Source organism: Ovis aries, chromosome 2, assembly GCF_016772045.2.
Source record: "Ovis aries strain OAR_USU_Benz2616 breed Rambouillet chromosome 2, ARS-UI_Ramb_v3.0, whole genome shotgun sequence".
Classification (NCBI taxonomy): domain Eukaryota; kingdom Metazoa; phylum Chordata; class Mammalia; order Artiodactyla; family Bovidae; genus Ovis; species Ovis aries.
Window position 1 is genome coordinate 107,875,620 of NC_056055.1, and position 15,656 is coordinate 107,891,275.

Consider the following 15,656-nt stretch of genomic DNA (forward strand, 5'->3'; position numbering starts at 1 on the left):
CTTATGTTTCCCTCTAGGAGTTTTATGGTTTCTGGTCTTATATTTAATCTAATCTTTAACACATTTCGAGTTTACATATGTTGGTGAGGATGTGGAAAAAAGAAAGCGCTTGTAGTCTGTTGGTGGGAATGTAAATTGGTGCAGACACTGTGGAAAACAGTATGGAATTTTCTCCAAAAACTAAAAACAGAACTGTCACATGCTCTAGCAACCCATTTCTAAGTATATATCCAACCCCGCCCCCCACCCTGCCAAATGCTAGTTTGACAAGATATATGCACCCTAGTGTTCACAGCAGCATCATTTATAATCACTGAGATATGGAGGCAACGTAAGTACCCATCAATAGATGAATGGGTAAAGACGATGGGGTACATGACACAATGCAATATCACTCAGCCATAGGAAGAATGAAATTTTGGATGGACTTGGAGGATATTAAGTAAGATAAACCAGAAACAGACAAATACCCTATGATATCGCCTATGTACAGACTCTAAAAACTACAACTAACGAACGAATATGCCAGGAAAGGAGCAGACTTACAGAGATGGAAAGCCGACTAGTGTTTACCAGGAGGGAGAAGGGAAGGGGCGGGGGCAGTACAGGGGCATGAGAGTAAGGGTACGGACTGGTGTGTGTAAAGAAAGCCACAAGGATATGTTGAACACTGTGGGGAATCTGGCCAATATTTTAGAATAACTGTAAATGGAGTATAACCTTTAAAACCTGAATCCCTATATTGTACGCCCATAACTTATACAAAGAATCTGCCTACAATGCTAGAGTCCTGGGTTTGATCCTTGGGTGAGGAAGATCCCCTGGAGAAGGAAACGGCAACCCACTCCAGTACTCTTGCCTGGAGAATCCCATGGACAGAGGAGCCTGGTGGGCTACAGTCCATGATGTCACAAAGAGTTGGACATGACTAAGCACACACAAAAAATGAGAATATACTTCAATTAAAAAAAAATAAAGTCTTGACAGAAAATAATAAAATTCTATAAAGCAATTATACTTCAATTAAAAATAAATTAATTTAAAAATTCAAAACAAACAAACAAAAATAAATAAATAAAATAAGAAGACTTTCCTGGTGGCTCAATGGTATCAGCCTGCAATGCAGGAAATGTGGGTTCAATCCCTGTGTACGGAAGATCCCCTGGAGAAGGGAATGGCAACTCACTCCAGTCTTCTTGCCTGGAGAATCCCATGGACAGAGGAGCCTGGCGGGCTACAGTCCACGGGGTCTCAAGGAGTCAGACACGACTTAGTGACTAAACAACAGCAAATGTACTTCAATGGAAAAAATACGATGAGAGGTGGTATTGTCTCTAAGGTTTCTTCTAGCTTGGTGGACTTGTGATTACTGGCACTTTTTTTTTTTTTTTTTTTTAGTGAATCAATTGTGAAGTTAAATTTAGCACAACAATGTCTTTGTTACCCAAGGGGTACTACCTTTCACGTGGTGTTTGCTTCATGGCACTCTTGTATGGGAGAGGTAGTCAGCGAGTTCCCAGGATCTGTTCTCTGTCCCTCAGAGTAACAGACGGAGACCCCAGTGGTAACTCTTTAGAAGTCTCTCTACTCCCATGTCAGAGGGTTACAGCTCCCTTTAATTGTGAGGAGAATCTTATCCCTTTGAGCATGCCCTAAGCTTCCCAGCTCCAGTCTGCAGGACCAGCCCACGAGGATCTGTGTTTGGTGCTTACGCCTCAGGAGATCTGCAGTATTTGAAGTGCCAACCTTGAGGTGCCTACCGAGTCATGGCCTTTGCTGTTTGTGTCCTGAAGTATCTCTAAACCAGGTCGCTGGTGGAGGAGGTACTGAATTCAAACTGATGTGTCTGCGGACACAGGGACTTTTGAGAGAATAAATGGACGTTTGTATCCTGGGGACTTCCCCGGTGGCTCAGTGGTAAAGAATCCACCTGCAATGCAGGAGACATCAGTTCGATCCCTGGGTTGGGAAGATCTCCTGAAGAAGGAAATGCAACCTACTCCAGTATTCTCACCTGGAAAAGTACATTCCATGGGGTCGCAAAAGAGCTGGACTCGACTGGGTGACTAAACAGCAACGACATCAGTCCTGTGAAGCTTTTTCACTCCCAGGCACAGATACCGTAATTTTAAAAATTTTAGAAATTAGTGGTATGTAAAGATGGAAAATAGAGAATGTCAGTCCTGGCTAATGATGGTGTACAAGAAATGCATTTACAGTGTTCAAAACTCGACGTTTCAGAAGCCTCTGGGGAATTGTTGGAGCTCTGTCTGCAGAGGACTGGCAGAGTAAAAGTGATCAGAGGCGGATTCTGAAGCACACAGTGAAACTGCAGAATTGAATGGACTCTGAGCGCTTACTCCAAGGAAGCGTGATCTCAGGAAACCAGTGGAAATTTCCTGGAAATTAACTTTGCTCTTATGGTCGATAGACTCATATATTAGGGCCTGAGTACCTGACATATTAGGTGATATGAAAAGACAGCTTGTTGGAAAAGACCCTGATGCTGGAAAAGAGTGAAGGCAAAGGGGAAGGGGCTGACAGAGGGTAAGGTGGTTGGATGGCATCACTGACTCAATGGACATGAGTTTGAGCAAACTCTGGGAGACAGTGGAGGACAGAGGAGCCTGGCGTGCTGCCGTCCACAGGGTCACAAAGAGTCGGACACGACTGGGTGACTGAACAACAACAAAGTTTACTCAGAGAAACTGGATATACGACCTGTCCTTACTATCTTTCTTAAAATTATTTTGGCATTTAGAATGGATGGTAAATGTGTTCTCAGAAACAATTCTGGGATTAATTACCTTATAATATGTTGCAAAGAGTTGGACATGACATAGCAACTGAACAACAAGAACAACGTTGTCCTAATTCTGTGTATATGATTTTGATTCCTACTTCTTTTCTGAAACCTTGCTTCATGAGAGATTAGCCACAGCCCTTGGGAGCAATAAACGTCCTGCATCGCAAACCCCATTTTGCCATCTCACAGAACCTCTCACAGAATCTCCATAAATCTTGGTTGCAGTGAAGGCATCACTTATTTTATCTGTGAAGTGACTATTTCAAGAACATTTTTACAGCAGTCATCATAATTAGTCCTTTGTCCAATCCTTCCACTTAGGGGAAGAAAAAATTAATATGCAATGCTGATATTTCTATTTTGCATTTAGGGCTTCCCTAGTGAATCAGTGGAAAAGAATCTACCTGCTAATGCAAGAGACACGGGTTCAATCCCTGGGTCAGGACGATCCCTTGGAGGAGGAAATGTCAGTCCACTCCAGTATTCTTGCCTGGGAAATCCCATGGACAGAGGAACCTGGTGGGCTACAGGCCACAGTCCACAGGGTCCCAAAAGAATGAGACACAAATTAGCCACTGAGCAGCAGCAACAACCACCTGACGGGCTGGGTGATGTTTCACATCATCCTTGTGAACAGGTTGGAGAAATGTGAGTTTATAAAAATAGAGCATTTATGTGAATCAGCATGAACTTTCAAGGATTCTGGAAGACCGGGAGGATATGAAGATAAAATTGGAGATATATTGCCTGGAGATGAAAACAGTTTCTTTTTTCTCCCTTTGGAGGGCTGGGCATGAATGGTTGCTCAGTTGCTCAGTTTTGTCCAGCTCTTTGCCACCCATGGACTGCAGTACACCAGGCTCCCCATTCCTTCCCCATCTCCTAGATCTTGCTCAAACTCATGTCCATTGAGTCAGTGATGCCATCCAAGCACCTTGTCCTTTGTTGTTCCCTTCTCCTCCTGCCTTCAGTCTTTCCCAGCATCAGGGTCTTTTCCAGTGAATCAGCTCTTTGCATCAGGTGGCCAAAGTATTGGAGCTTCAGCATCAGTCCTTAAAGGGCATATTCAGGGTTGATTTTCTTTAGGATTGACTGGTTTGATCTCTTTGCAGTCCAAAGGGACTCTCAAGAGTCTTCTCCAACACCACAGTTCAAAAGCATCAATTCTTCAGCTCTCAGCTTTCTTTATGGTCCAACTCTCACAACCATGCATGACAACTGGAAAAACCATAGCTTTGACTGTATGGACCTTTGTGAGCAAAGTAATGAAAACAGTATGAACAGGCATGAATGGTAGCTGTTTGCAAATATTTGTTTAACAGGTATGTCACTGGAGAGGAATTAAGACATTTCCTATGTCTCGAGTGGGACAGTTTGGGCTGAGGGAGGCAGATTTTTCTTAATCCAAGGGAAAAGGTTTGTGTCAATCAGTGTAATGGAAGGGACAGGCTTTTGAGGTAGTCAGTATGACTTCTTTGATGAGTTCAAGAAGAGGCTGGTGTTCTGTTTGGGACATTGTCTAGAGGCTGCATGCATTAAAGGTAAGTTGGATAAAACAAATTCTTCTGGTCCTTTCTAAACCTTCAGATGCTGAGATAACACTGAATAAATGTTAGTGCTCAGAAAGCAGGTGGATGTCTTTCCCTTTGTCACTACGACTAAAGGAGTGTATTATGTTCTGTCACACAGAAACGGCTTCAATTCCTAAGTCCCTGCATTAGAGATAAGCCAGGAATGAGGAAACCTGCTAAAAGCCATGGATAGCAAGAACTACCTAAGAGCGAAGAGCATTATGCCTTGATGTAAGCCACCAGGAAAGGAAAACAATTCGTTTCAAAAGACAAGAATATTTATCAAATATGTCCAATCCAATCAGAATTGTGATTGCCAGATAATTTAAACTGTGAATATTGCATTGTCTCTCATATTCTAGGAGCAGTTTGTCTGAAAACTAGATCACTTTTTCTAATATAAATAATTTTTTTCCCCTTAGAACTCAAAAGTTATCCATGAGTTTTCCTTTTCTTTCCTAGTTAGATTGTTGAAAGTTCTTGAGTCTCAGTTTAGAGAGTTGATAGATTTTGAACCCTTCTGACTGCATAACCTATATTAATAAGAACCATTTATACCATGACCCAGAATTATATATGCATTACACAAAATCACATATCTGAGACAATACCTATACTTATGTACTGATATAATACTCTGAAATTTTCAATTCAGTTCAATTAATTTATTGTTAAATCGTGTTCACACCACACTAATTTCATATGATTTGCAGGTTGAAAAATACCACTGCAATTGCTAGTTGGAGAAGACTCCAATAATGGTAGAATCAGTGAGAGACTTCAGATCTTGTCATTTAGGAAATTTGATCTGCTTCTGCAGAAGATAAGCTTTGCATATATATTGTCAGAAAGGTCTTGGAATTTGAACTGCATTTCCATCTTACTCTTCAGTTCCTTTCTTCCTGACTTTTCTGCCTGTTTCTCCCTGCCCCCATTCCCAGTAAATCCTCACAGTAGCCAGCAGAAAACATAAAAGACTTGAGGGGTGTGTAGATAGACCTTGTTTCTTCTGTGTGTCTTAAAGCTTTTACATCTAGAGGAGTGAGTGTTTGCCAAAAGCATGTCTGTTGATTCATACATTCGCTCGGCCGCCGAGATAATGGGATTGCAGACACTGCTCAGAGCTGCATGGGTAACTAAGCATTTACTTACTATCAGGAAGGCAAACGCAGTTTCCAAGATCAAAGTGGACACTTCCTAGAAGCGATGTTTATTGCAAAAGGATGAAGTGCTCACCTTCCCAGGAATCAAAGGGACTTCAAGCAGAAAGGCGGGCTTACATTTGACACAATCCCATTTTTGACAGGATGGCAACCATCTAAGTAGGTGACAGGATCGAATTATTTAATTCCAAAAGTTAGCAACTCTGCCAGCTCTGGGGTTAAGCAACAGGCCTGATACTGTGATGGCCATAGCTGGGGTCTGCCTAACGAAATTTTAACTGTCAGTGCAAGGACTGAGGATAATTTTAGAATTTTCACGAATTGAAATTCCTTTCGTAGTGTCTTGATCCCATGTCTGCAGAAAGCAGGGGCCCCATTTGCTATTTCAGTGGAAGTAAAGTATTAATAAAATACATTATAACCTAACCGTGATCACAGTTTCTATTGGAAAAGTCATCTTGGATGAGTCCTTGCCCTGAAACACAGCAACCTTGAGTGGTAGCAACTAGACCGTGGCTGTTCTACCATCAGCTGCCATCTACTGAGAGTTCCACTGTGTTTGTTGTTGTTGTTGTTGTTGCTCAGTCAGTAGGTCATGTCTGACTCTTTGCGACCCCATGGACTGCAGCACACCAGGCTTCCCTGCCCTTCACTATCTCCCGGAGTCAGTTGAAACTTGTATCCATTGAGTCAATGATGCCATCCAACTGCCCAACCACCTTATCCTCTGCTGCCCCTTTCTCCTCCTGTCCTTGATCTTTCCCAGCATCAGGATCTTTTCCAATGAGTTAGTTCTTCGCATCAGATGGCCAAAGTATTGGGGCTTCAGCTTCAGCATCAGTCCTTCCAATGAATATTCAGGATTGATTTCCTTTAGGATCGACTTCTTTGATCTCTTTGCAGTCCAAGGGATTCTCAAGAGTCTTCTCCAGCACAGTTTGAAAGCATCAATTCTTCCTGGCTCAGCCTTCTTTCTGTTTCAATTCTCACATCTGTACATGACCACTAGAAAAACCATAGCTTTGACTGTTTGGATCTTTGTTGGCAAAGTGATGCCTCTGCTTTTTAATATGCTGTCTAGGTTTGTCATAGCTTTTCTTCCAAGAAGCAAGCGTCTTTTAGCATCCACTGGGTTAAGGAGTTTTATTTTTTTGGTATCCTCCCACACCCACTTGGCTTTGAAACCCAACCTAAGTCCTGTTGCTAAGACTTTCAGATGGTTACCTTCATGGACGTGTGAAGATCATCTCCTAGAAACTCCTTCTCTTGGGTTACTGAAAAACTTCCCTGGTAGTTTCAATATCCTTGAAATATTGGCTGGAGTATTTGGAAGAGTAACAAGGGCTTCATTATTTCTTTTCCAATAGGAGTCTGAAGAGGCGTCTTTCAGAAATTCTGGCTACTTAATGAGTGTGCTTCACAGACATTACATTTCTATTACAATAGAATAGCTTTTTTTTTTTTTGTATAATAGAATTAGCTTTTTTCAGGCTAATGTCTTCTGAGATCCCCCTTGTCCTCCCAAGGGCTTATCTTTCTAGAGACTATTAGAATCTGACGAACCATTTTCCTGATATTTATCAAATGTTTACTGTAATTTAAAGCTTGAGTGTCACAGAAGTCAGTTTTATACTTGTGAGTTTCTCTACTGCAAATGTTTATAGTCCATATTTTGATGAAAAGACAGTATTGATTTTTTTGATGTTAAATTGTGTGAGCTGTTTATATATTTTGGATATTAACCCCTTACTGGTCATATCATCTGCAAATATTTTATCCCATTCTGTTGGTTGTCTTTTCATTCTGTTGATGGTTTCTTTTGCTGTGCAGAAAAGCTTATAAGTTTAAGTAGTTCCCATCTGTTTATCTTTGCTTTTATTTCCTTTGCTTTAGGAAATGGATCTAAAAAAATATTGTTGCGATTTATATCAAAGGGTGTTCTGCTTATGTTTTCCTCTAGGAATTTTATAGTCTACAGTTTTATAGTCTTACATTTAGGTTTTTAATCCATTTTGAGTTTATTTATTTGATACGGGCCATGTCTGTCTCTTATTATTAGCACTTACAAGCAGTGTGGAAACTGATCATAACAAATAAGTGAGATTTCCCACATTAATCATATTGCTTGCCTCAGGCATTACTAAGTATTTGCTTGTGAAGCTGGATACTACGGGTTCTTTATTTTGGCATTTATTGAGTTTATTTTTGTATATGGTTTTAGAAAATCATGCAAATCAACATAAAAAAACCCCCCAAAACCCTAATTTTAAAAAGTGGGCAGAAGACCCTAATAAGCATTTCTCCACAGAGGAAACACAGATGGCCAACATGCATATGAAAAGATGCTCAACATCACTAACTGTCAGGGAAAAGCAAATTAAAACCACAGTGAGCTATCACTTCACATCTGTCAGAGTGGCCATAATCAAAAAAGACCACAATTAACAGATGTTGACAAAGGTGTGGAGAAAAGGAAACACTTGCTTGTTCACCATTGGTGGGAATGTAAATCGGTACAGTCACTGCAGAAAGCTGTGTGGGGCTTTCTCAAAAAACGAAAAATAGAACTACCACATGAACCGGCAGTTCCGCTCCTGGGTGTATGTTAAAAACAAACAAACAAGAACACCAACTGCCCAATGTTCACAGCAGCATCGTGTATAATGGCGAAGGTATGGAAGCACTCTAAGTGCCCATCAATAGATAAACGGATCAAGAAGATGTATCCATGGTCTGTGTATGTATATGTATAGTAGATGCTCTACTCTGGATCTGTCATTTGGATTGAATTCCCCAAGTTTAAGTTCTGGGAGCAGCTGCTCAGAAACATGACCTTCCTTTATACAGAAGCAGTTCCCAGCAGAGATGGAAAAAAGTGAAAGTGATAGTCACTAAGTCATATCTGACTCTTTGTCACCCCTGGACGGTGGCCCACCAGGGTCCTCTGTCCATGGGTTTTTTTTTTTTTTTTTCCAGGGAAGAGTACTGGAGTGGGTTGTCACTTCCTTCTCCAAGGGATCGTCAGGACCCAGGAATAGAACCTGAGTCTCCTGCATTGCAGGCGGATTCTTTACTGCATATTTCATGCTGTTGCTGCTGCTAAGTCGCTTCAGTCGTGTCTGACTCTGTGCGACCCCAGAGACGGCAGCCCACCAGGTTCCCCAATCCCTGGGATTCTCCAGGCAAGAACACTGGAGTGGGTTGCCATTTCCTTCTCCAGTGCATGAAAGTGAAAAGTGAAAGTGAAGTCGCTCAGTCGTATCCGATTCTTAGCGACCCCACGGACTGCAGCTTATGAGGCTCCTCCATCCATGGGATTTGCCAGCCAAGAGTACTGGAGTGGGGTGCCATTGCCTTCTCCAGAACTGTAAACAAAAGTAGAGTAGTTCATTTAAATAATTCTTTAGGGCAGCGACCCCCAAGGTTTTTGGAACCATGCATTCATTTCATGAGAAACAACTTTTCCACAGACCCAGAAGAGGATAGTTTTGGGATGATTCAAGTGCTTTATTGAATGATGATTCAAGTGATTTATTGTGTACTTTATTTCTATTATTATTGTGATATATAATGAGACAGTTTACAACTCACCATAATGCAGAATCAGTGGGGACCTTGAGCTTATTTTCCTGCAACTAGACGGTCCCATCTGGGGGTGACGGGAGACAATGAGAGAAGAAATATATTGCTTATGTCCAGTCTACTCCGAATTGTCATTTGGTTGCTGTCCCTGCAGAAACCCTGCTTCACAAAGATAGGAATTTGGAAATGGAAGCAGGCTTTCTGGTGCTTTTGTGGCAATCTAGAATGTTCCACCTAGACTTTAATCCAGAAAGTACTGTGATCTGAAGTGGCGTCAAACATGGTTTTTAGGCCACCACCATTTGCAATCTCAGGTGGCAATGCTAGCAATGAGGAGCAGCTGTAAATACAGATGAAGCCTCCCTCACCTGCCCACTGCTCACCTCCTGCTGTGTGACCCAGTTCCTACCAGGTCATGAACCAGTATTCGTTCTTGTCCCAAGGGTTGGGGACTCCCGCTTTAGGGAAAAGCACAAAGAACAGAGGAGTTGATGCTTTCAAATTGTGGTGCTGGAGAAGACTCTTGAGAGTCCCTTGGATGGCAAGAAGATCAAAGCAGTCAATCCTAAAGGAAATCAACCCTGAATATTCATCAGAAGGACTGACACTGAAGCTGAAGCTCCAATACTTTGGCCACCCAATGCAAAGAGCCAGCCCACTGGAAAAGACCCTGATGCTGGGAAAGATTGAGGACAAGAGGAGAAGGGGGCAACAGAGAACGAGATGGTTGGATGGTGTCACCGACTTGATGGACATGAGTTTGAGCAAACTCTGGGAGATAGTGAGGGACAGAGGAGCCTGGTGTGCCACAGTCCCTGAGGTCACAGAGTCTGGATAAGACTTAATGACTGAACAACAACAGGAAAGACTAGAGGGAACTGAAAATGAAGAGAGAAGCTCTAAGAAAGTATCTGAAAGGGGCTATGCCTCCCTTCTCTTTGCATTTGCCATGAACTCTGCTTTTTCCTGATTCCACATTGCACACGCCCTCTCATGCTTAGAAAGTTGGAGAATGTACTCTGGCTACCTTATGATTTTGTATACCTTGTAAGTCTGACCTTTCCCCAGTGTCTTGCATACCTTTGCCACCTGTTTTGTTCCATTTCATTAGAGACAATTGTCTTGGTGGGTCTCCAGTTGGCACACACACGCCCCAGTCACCTGCCCCCTCCCCATCAGCTCCCCAGGCTGCTACTCACTCGAAAGGGTCACTGGGGTCCGCCCTCTGCAGCTCTGGTGGGATGGGGATCCTCTTGTAGTACATTTCCCAGTCAAAGGCACCACGCATGGCATCCCCAGCTTGCGCCTCATACCCAAAGTGATTGTGGTCGATGACGTCGATCATGGGGCAAACAATGGTCTTGTGGTTTAGTGCAATTTGGTCTGAAAAGTGGAAGCACAGAGTAGGAAGTGATATGCCCGCCTAGGTCGTCCCTCACTTTTCTGCAAAGAGAAGCCCGTCCTCACCCATCGCCCTTGAAGCCTGGTTCCCTGTTGTCTTCAGAGCACTTTGCAGTAGCTCTGAGTGCTGGGCTTGATGTCATGGGACCTTGATCAGGTGCAATTAGTGTTGCGGTGTTTACTTTTAAGAAAGTGATGTCCCAGAGAGACCTGGAGAAGTCCATTTAACTCTGCCTCTGTCATGTTTCTGCCCTGACCTGTCCCCAATCTGTCATTTTACACTGCCTCCAACACGCATGGAGTATAAACATTCCCTGTGTTCCTTTAAGCATGCGGCTAGCGCCTGCTGAGAGAATACTGGCCTGCTTTCTGGAGGGTCCAAAATGTAAATATTTAACTTCATGGCTTTTATCATCTAATCTCAGAGTGGCCCTGATGGCTGGTCCCTCCTGTCCCCCCAGATTCTGGGAAATGACACAGAATTCTTGGCTCTCGGGCTTGCCTGAGAGTTCACCACGTCCCTAGTTTTGCTCTGTTGTTGCCACTGTTCTTTAATATAGACTTCGTTCATCAAAGCTGTACAGTTTTTATTTAATACGTGTATTTATTTTTAATTGGAGGATAGTTGCTTTATATTATGTTGGTTTATGCCATAGGTCAGCATGAATAGCTATCTAGGTATACATGTGCCCCTCCCTCTTGCGCCTCCCTCCCCCCCTTCTACTCTGTCCCACCCCTCTAGGTTGTCACAGCGCACTGCCTTTGAGCTCGCTGCGTTGTACAGCAAATTCCAGCTGGCTGTCTCTTTTACATATAGTGATGTATGTTTCAGTGCGACTCTCTCAGCTCTTCCCACCCTCCCCTTCTCCACTGTGCTCATAAGTTCACTCTTCTCTCATTATACCCAAAAGTATATTAGGTGATGTGACAACTGCTGCTGCTATTAAATTCTTGAGCAACTACTAATATACTTATGCTGTTTCTTTTCCTTTTTTAAATTGGAGAATAATCGCTTTACAATGTTGCGTTGGTTTCTGCTGTATGACTAGGTGAACCAGCTCTCTCTATATACGCGTATTCCTACCCTCTTGAACCTGCCTCCCGCCTCCCCATCCCCCCCATCTACGTCATCACAGAGCACAAAGCTGAGCTCCCTGTGCTCTCCTGCAGCTTCCCGCCAGCTGTCTGCTGTATAGATGCATGTGCGCTCAGCCGCTCAGCCGTGGGTGACTCATTGCAACTCCACGGACTAGAGCTCGCCTGTCTCCTCTGTCCATGGGATCCTCTAGGCAAGAATACTGGAATGGGTTGCCATTTCCTCCTCGGGGGATCTTCTCAACCCCAGGAACTGGACCAGTGTCTCCTACATCCCAGGCAGTCCTTTAACGCTGAGCCACCACATGTCATGGAATATGTGCCAGTGGTCCTCATGCTCTTTCTAATCCTCCTAGCAACCCTGAGAGGTGGCTCTAATTATCATTCCCCATTTACATATGAGGAAACGGGGTGCAAAGAAGTTAAGTAACTTGTCCAAGTTTGCTTGTGTTTTGAGAACACGCACTAGGAGGCAAGCCCTGCTCAACGGTCCAGTCCTAAAGCCTGGGGTCCGTCCAGTTGGCCGTGGTGCTTCTCTGAGGCAGAAAGGAGACTTATTCTCCAGTTCCAGTCCCAGATCCTCCCTGGTAGTTGTTATTATGTCAGACGTGAACAGCCAGCACTGGAAAGGGCACACACATGTACTCTGGTTCACCTTCTAGAGCTTCATGTGAACTATTGTCTTCTCCACAATGTGCATTTCTTCAATATTTTGTTATAACAGCTAACACTGTCAGAGAGCTTGAGCTTCTAAGTGTCAACACCTGCTTTCTGGTTCTTTGGGAGACCTCTGGATGTGACATGTAGAATAAAACACACTTAAATATCTTTAAAAGAGGAAAGGCATCATGGAGAAATAATGAGGTCTGACAGGTTCCGCATCGTTATCCTGATGACAGTAATGAGGAGGATGTGGGGATCCCAGAATCCTGTGGAAAACCTCCCCTCCAGATCTACGTGCCTTCCATTCACTCATGGATTTGCTCATTCCTTCATTCGGAGTTTAGTAGTCATTCACTGAGTAGAAACTGCATGCCTGTCACTTTGCGCGGTTCTGTATGGATGTGAGAGTTGGACTGTGAAGAAAGCTGAGCGCCGAAGAATTGATGCTTTTGAAGTGTGGTGTTGGAGAAGACTCTTGAGAGTCCCTTGGACTGCAAGGAGATCCAACCAGTCCATTCTGAAGGAGATCAACCCTGGAATTTCTTTGGAAGGAATGATGCTAAAGCTGAAACTCCAGTACTTTGGAGTCATGCAAAGAGTTGACTCATTGGAAAAGACTGTGATGCTGGGAGGGATTGGGGGCAGGAGGAGAAGGGGACGACAGAGGATGAGACGGCTGGATGGCATCACCAACTCAATGGATGTGAGTCTGAGTGAACTCTGGGAGTTGGTGATGGACAGGGAGGCCTGGCGTGCTGCGATTCATAGGGTCGCAAAGAGTCGGACACGACTGAGCGACTGAACTGAACTGAGAGGAGCCAGCAGTGAGCCACAACCACAAAAACCCCTGTCTTCATGAATGGACCAAAGAGGATCCGTATGCACAGTAGATCACTAAGTTATATAGTGTGCTGTGCTGTGCTTAGTCGCTCAGTCGTGTCCGACTCTTTGCGACCTCATGGACTGGAGTCCACCAGGCTCCTCTGTCCATGGAATTCTCCAGGCAGGAATATTGGAGTGGGTGGCCATTTGCTTCTCTAGTGGACCGTCTCATCTCAGGGATCAAACCCGAATCTCCTGCATTGGCAGGCAGATTCTTTACTGTTTGAGCCACTAGAGAAGCCTCATGTAGTATGCTAGGTGGTCTTAAATGTGAAGGAAAGAAAATAAAACAGGGTAAGGCGAACGTGGCATATGGAGAGGGTTGTGATTTTATTTTTAATTCTTTTAGCTTATTATGGTCAGGTCCTTGTCTTTATCTATTTATTTGTTAGACAAGGGGTTGCAGTCTTAGCTGGTGTGGTCCCAGGAGGCCTCAGAGAGCCTAAGGTCACCTTCATCTTATTTAGTCATTTAGTAGGCAGAGAGACCCCGTCTCCCCCACCCAACACCTTCGGATCAGTCCCCACCGAGGGCTCTCTACGCACCCTTTTTCACCTGGGAAAGTCTTACAGTAGGTTTTATCTTTCACTAAGCGGTGTTTTCCCAGAGATGTCTTTGACAGAGGAGACCTTCACTGCTGTGTCCAAAATGTTTCTTCTATCAGCTCTGCTGCTACATGACTATTAAGGTTCCAGTGATGTTCTTCAATCCAGTTCAGAATCAGGTTGACTTACAAGTCCGTTGACCAACAAAGAGTCCCAAGGTGACCCAAAGAGAATGAGTCTGTTAAATTCACTGTCAGCTTTCCTGTCAAATTTCCTCTCAGCTCTCATCCAGCTGCTCTAGCTCACAGTGAAGGCAGTCTGACTACTTTTTTGTCTAAGGATTGTGCCTACATTTCAATTTCCCGGGATCAAACAAACAGACTCTTAATGGGAAATTGAAATTCAGGTATAATCCCAGGGTGAAAAATGAACCAAGAAACCGTGTGACTCCACCTGTTTCTTTAAAATTTTTTTTTCATTTTGAAAGATGTATCAAGGAGGTGATAAAGGAAAATAAAAAAAAGATAGCAATCCTGAGCTCAGATCATGTCTTAACCATCAGGCCTATAGGAAAAGAAAGGCCTTAAAGGGAAAAAATGGGTTTCTCTTTATTTTCTGTCTTTTCCCTTTCCCCTCCTCTTTTTAGATGCATAGGAACAATCAGGGCCTTGATAATTGGCTTTTAGGGATTGCTTTGGTTCATAAATAATTAGGCCTTGTGCTGACTTCCTTGCCTATTCAACACCTTACAGGCCAAATTCAGTTTAAGGGAAACTGATGGCTACTGATGAAACTTTAAATTGCTATGTCCTTGGACAAGGTACTTTTAATTAAAGGCTCAGAGGAGTCTCTGACCATTAGGAGCATAGAAACATCCCTGTGGATTAGGGTGGCCAGGCGGTTGTCTGTCGGAGAGGGGTTGGATCTGAGATATGGTGGGGCCTTACCGGCTGATCATTTCCTGTTTCAAATTCAACACAGTTTCAATTGATTTCCACCCCGCCCCCCACCACCCCCTGCATCTTTTACTAATGGAGCTTTGCCAGTTCTGCCTGAAATCCTGCACAGTTGTCAATAGCAAACAATCCTTTCTGAGGTAGCTATTGTGAAGGTGGTTGTTACTTGCTTTAGCTCCAAGACCAGGGATATATTTACAATAAAAGTTGATTTAGTGAAATCTGGAGGAACATAAAGGAACACAATGTGCAGATCAAGAACTTTTTAGAAAAACATTTTTTCTTGTTTTACAATTTTATTCCTTAGCTACGACTGGGCTGTATCTCTGTCTTCATTGTGGAATTAAAGAAATATTAATAGTAATGCTTGGACTCAGCTTCGCATAGGTTTTCTAGTTTGAATGCATTTCAGGACTTTGCTATTTTTACCAGTTCAAGTGTCAGAGAGTCTTCTTGTGATCATTTAAGATGTATCACCTGGGGGGCAGCTTTGTGTGTTTGAGGGGTTCTGTGTGAATGTAAGGGGTCATATATTTAGGCAGCTAGACTGGAGCCAGAGTGGAAAAGAGCCTTATAAATCCTGAGAAAACGTCAGAGTGCTTATACCGTGACTGTATTCTGGGGGCTGAATGCTTTTTTCATCGCAGCATCAGAGCAAGTGTCGGTTCAGAGATGCTCGCAAGAACTGCAGCAGGGCCTAGACAGAGTCGGTGATGTGGACCTATTAGTGATGTGGAGTTTGACATGACGGTAATGAATCATGAAGTTTGCTTTTCTCTTAGGAAAACGGGCAGCTCTCCTCTCTTAACAATCCTATAATAATCGCTAAACATTACGTGTGTGTGTGTGTGTGCGCGTGTGCATTTCAACCATATTGTGCTTATGTGTGCTAAGTTGCTTTGGTCGTATTCAACTCTTTGCAACCCTGTATACTGCAGCCTGCCAGGCTCCTCTGTCCATGGGATTTTCCAGGCAAGTGTCCTGGAATGGGC

At 43.4% G+C, this 15,656-nt stretch overlaps 1 protein-coding gene across 1 annotated transcript in view; it reads right to left on the bottom strand.

Annotated features, from left to right (window-relative positions):
• The window catches only part of LOC132659126 (polypeptide N-acetylgalactosaminyltransferase-like 6), a 44,459-nt gene that overhangs the window by 9,053 nt on the left and 19,750 nt on the right, over positions 1 to 15,656 (bottom strand). Inside the window, exon 3 of the mRNA XM_060408818.1 lies at positions 10,322 to 10,505. Coding sequence (XP_060264801.1) covers positions 10,322 to 10,505 — 184 coding nt within the window. The remainder of the gene's footprint in view (positions 1 to 10,321; positions 10,506 to 15,656) is intronic.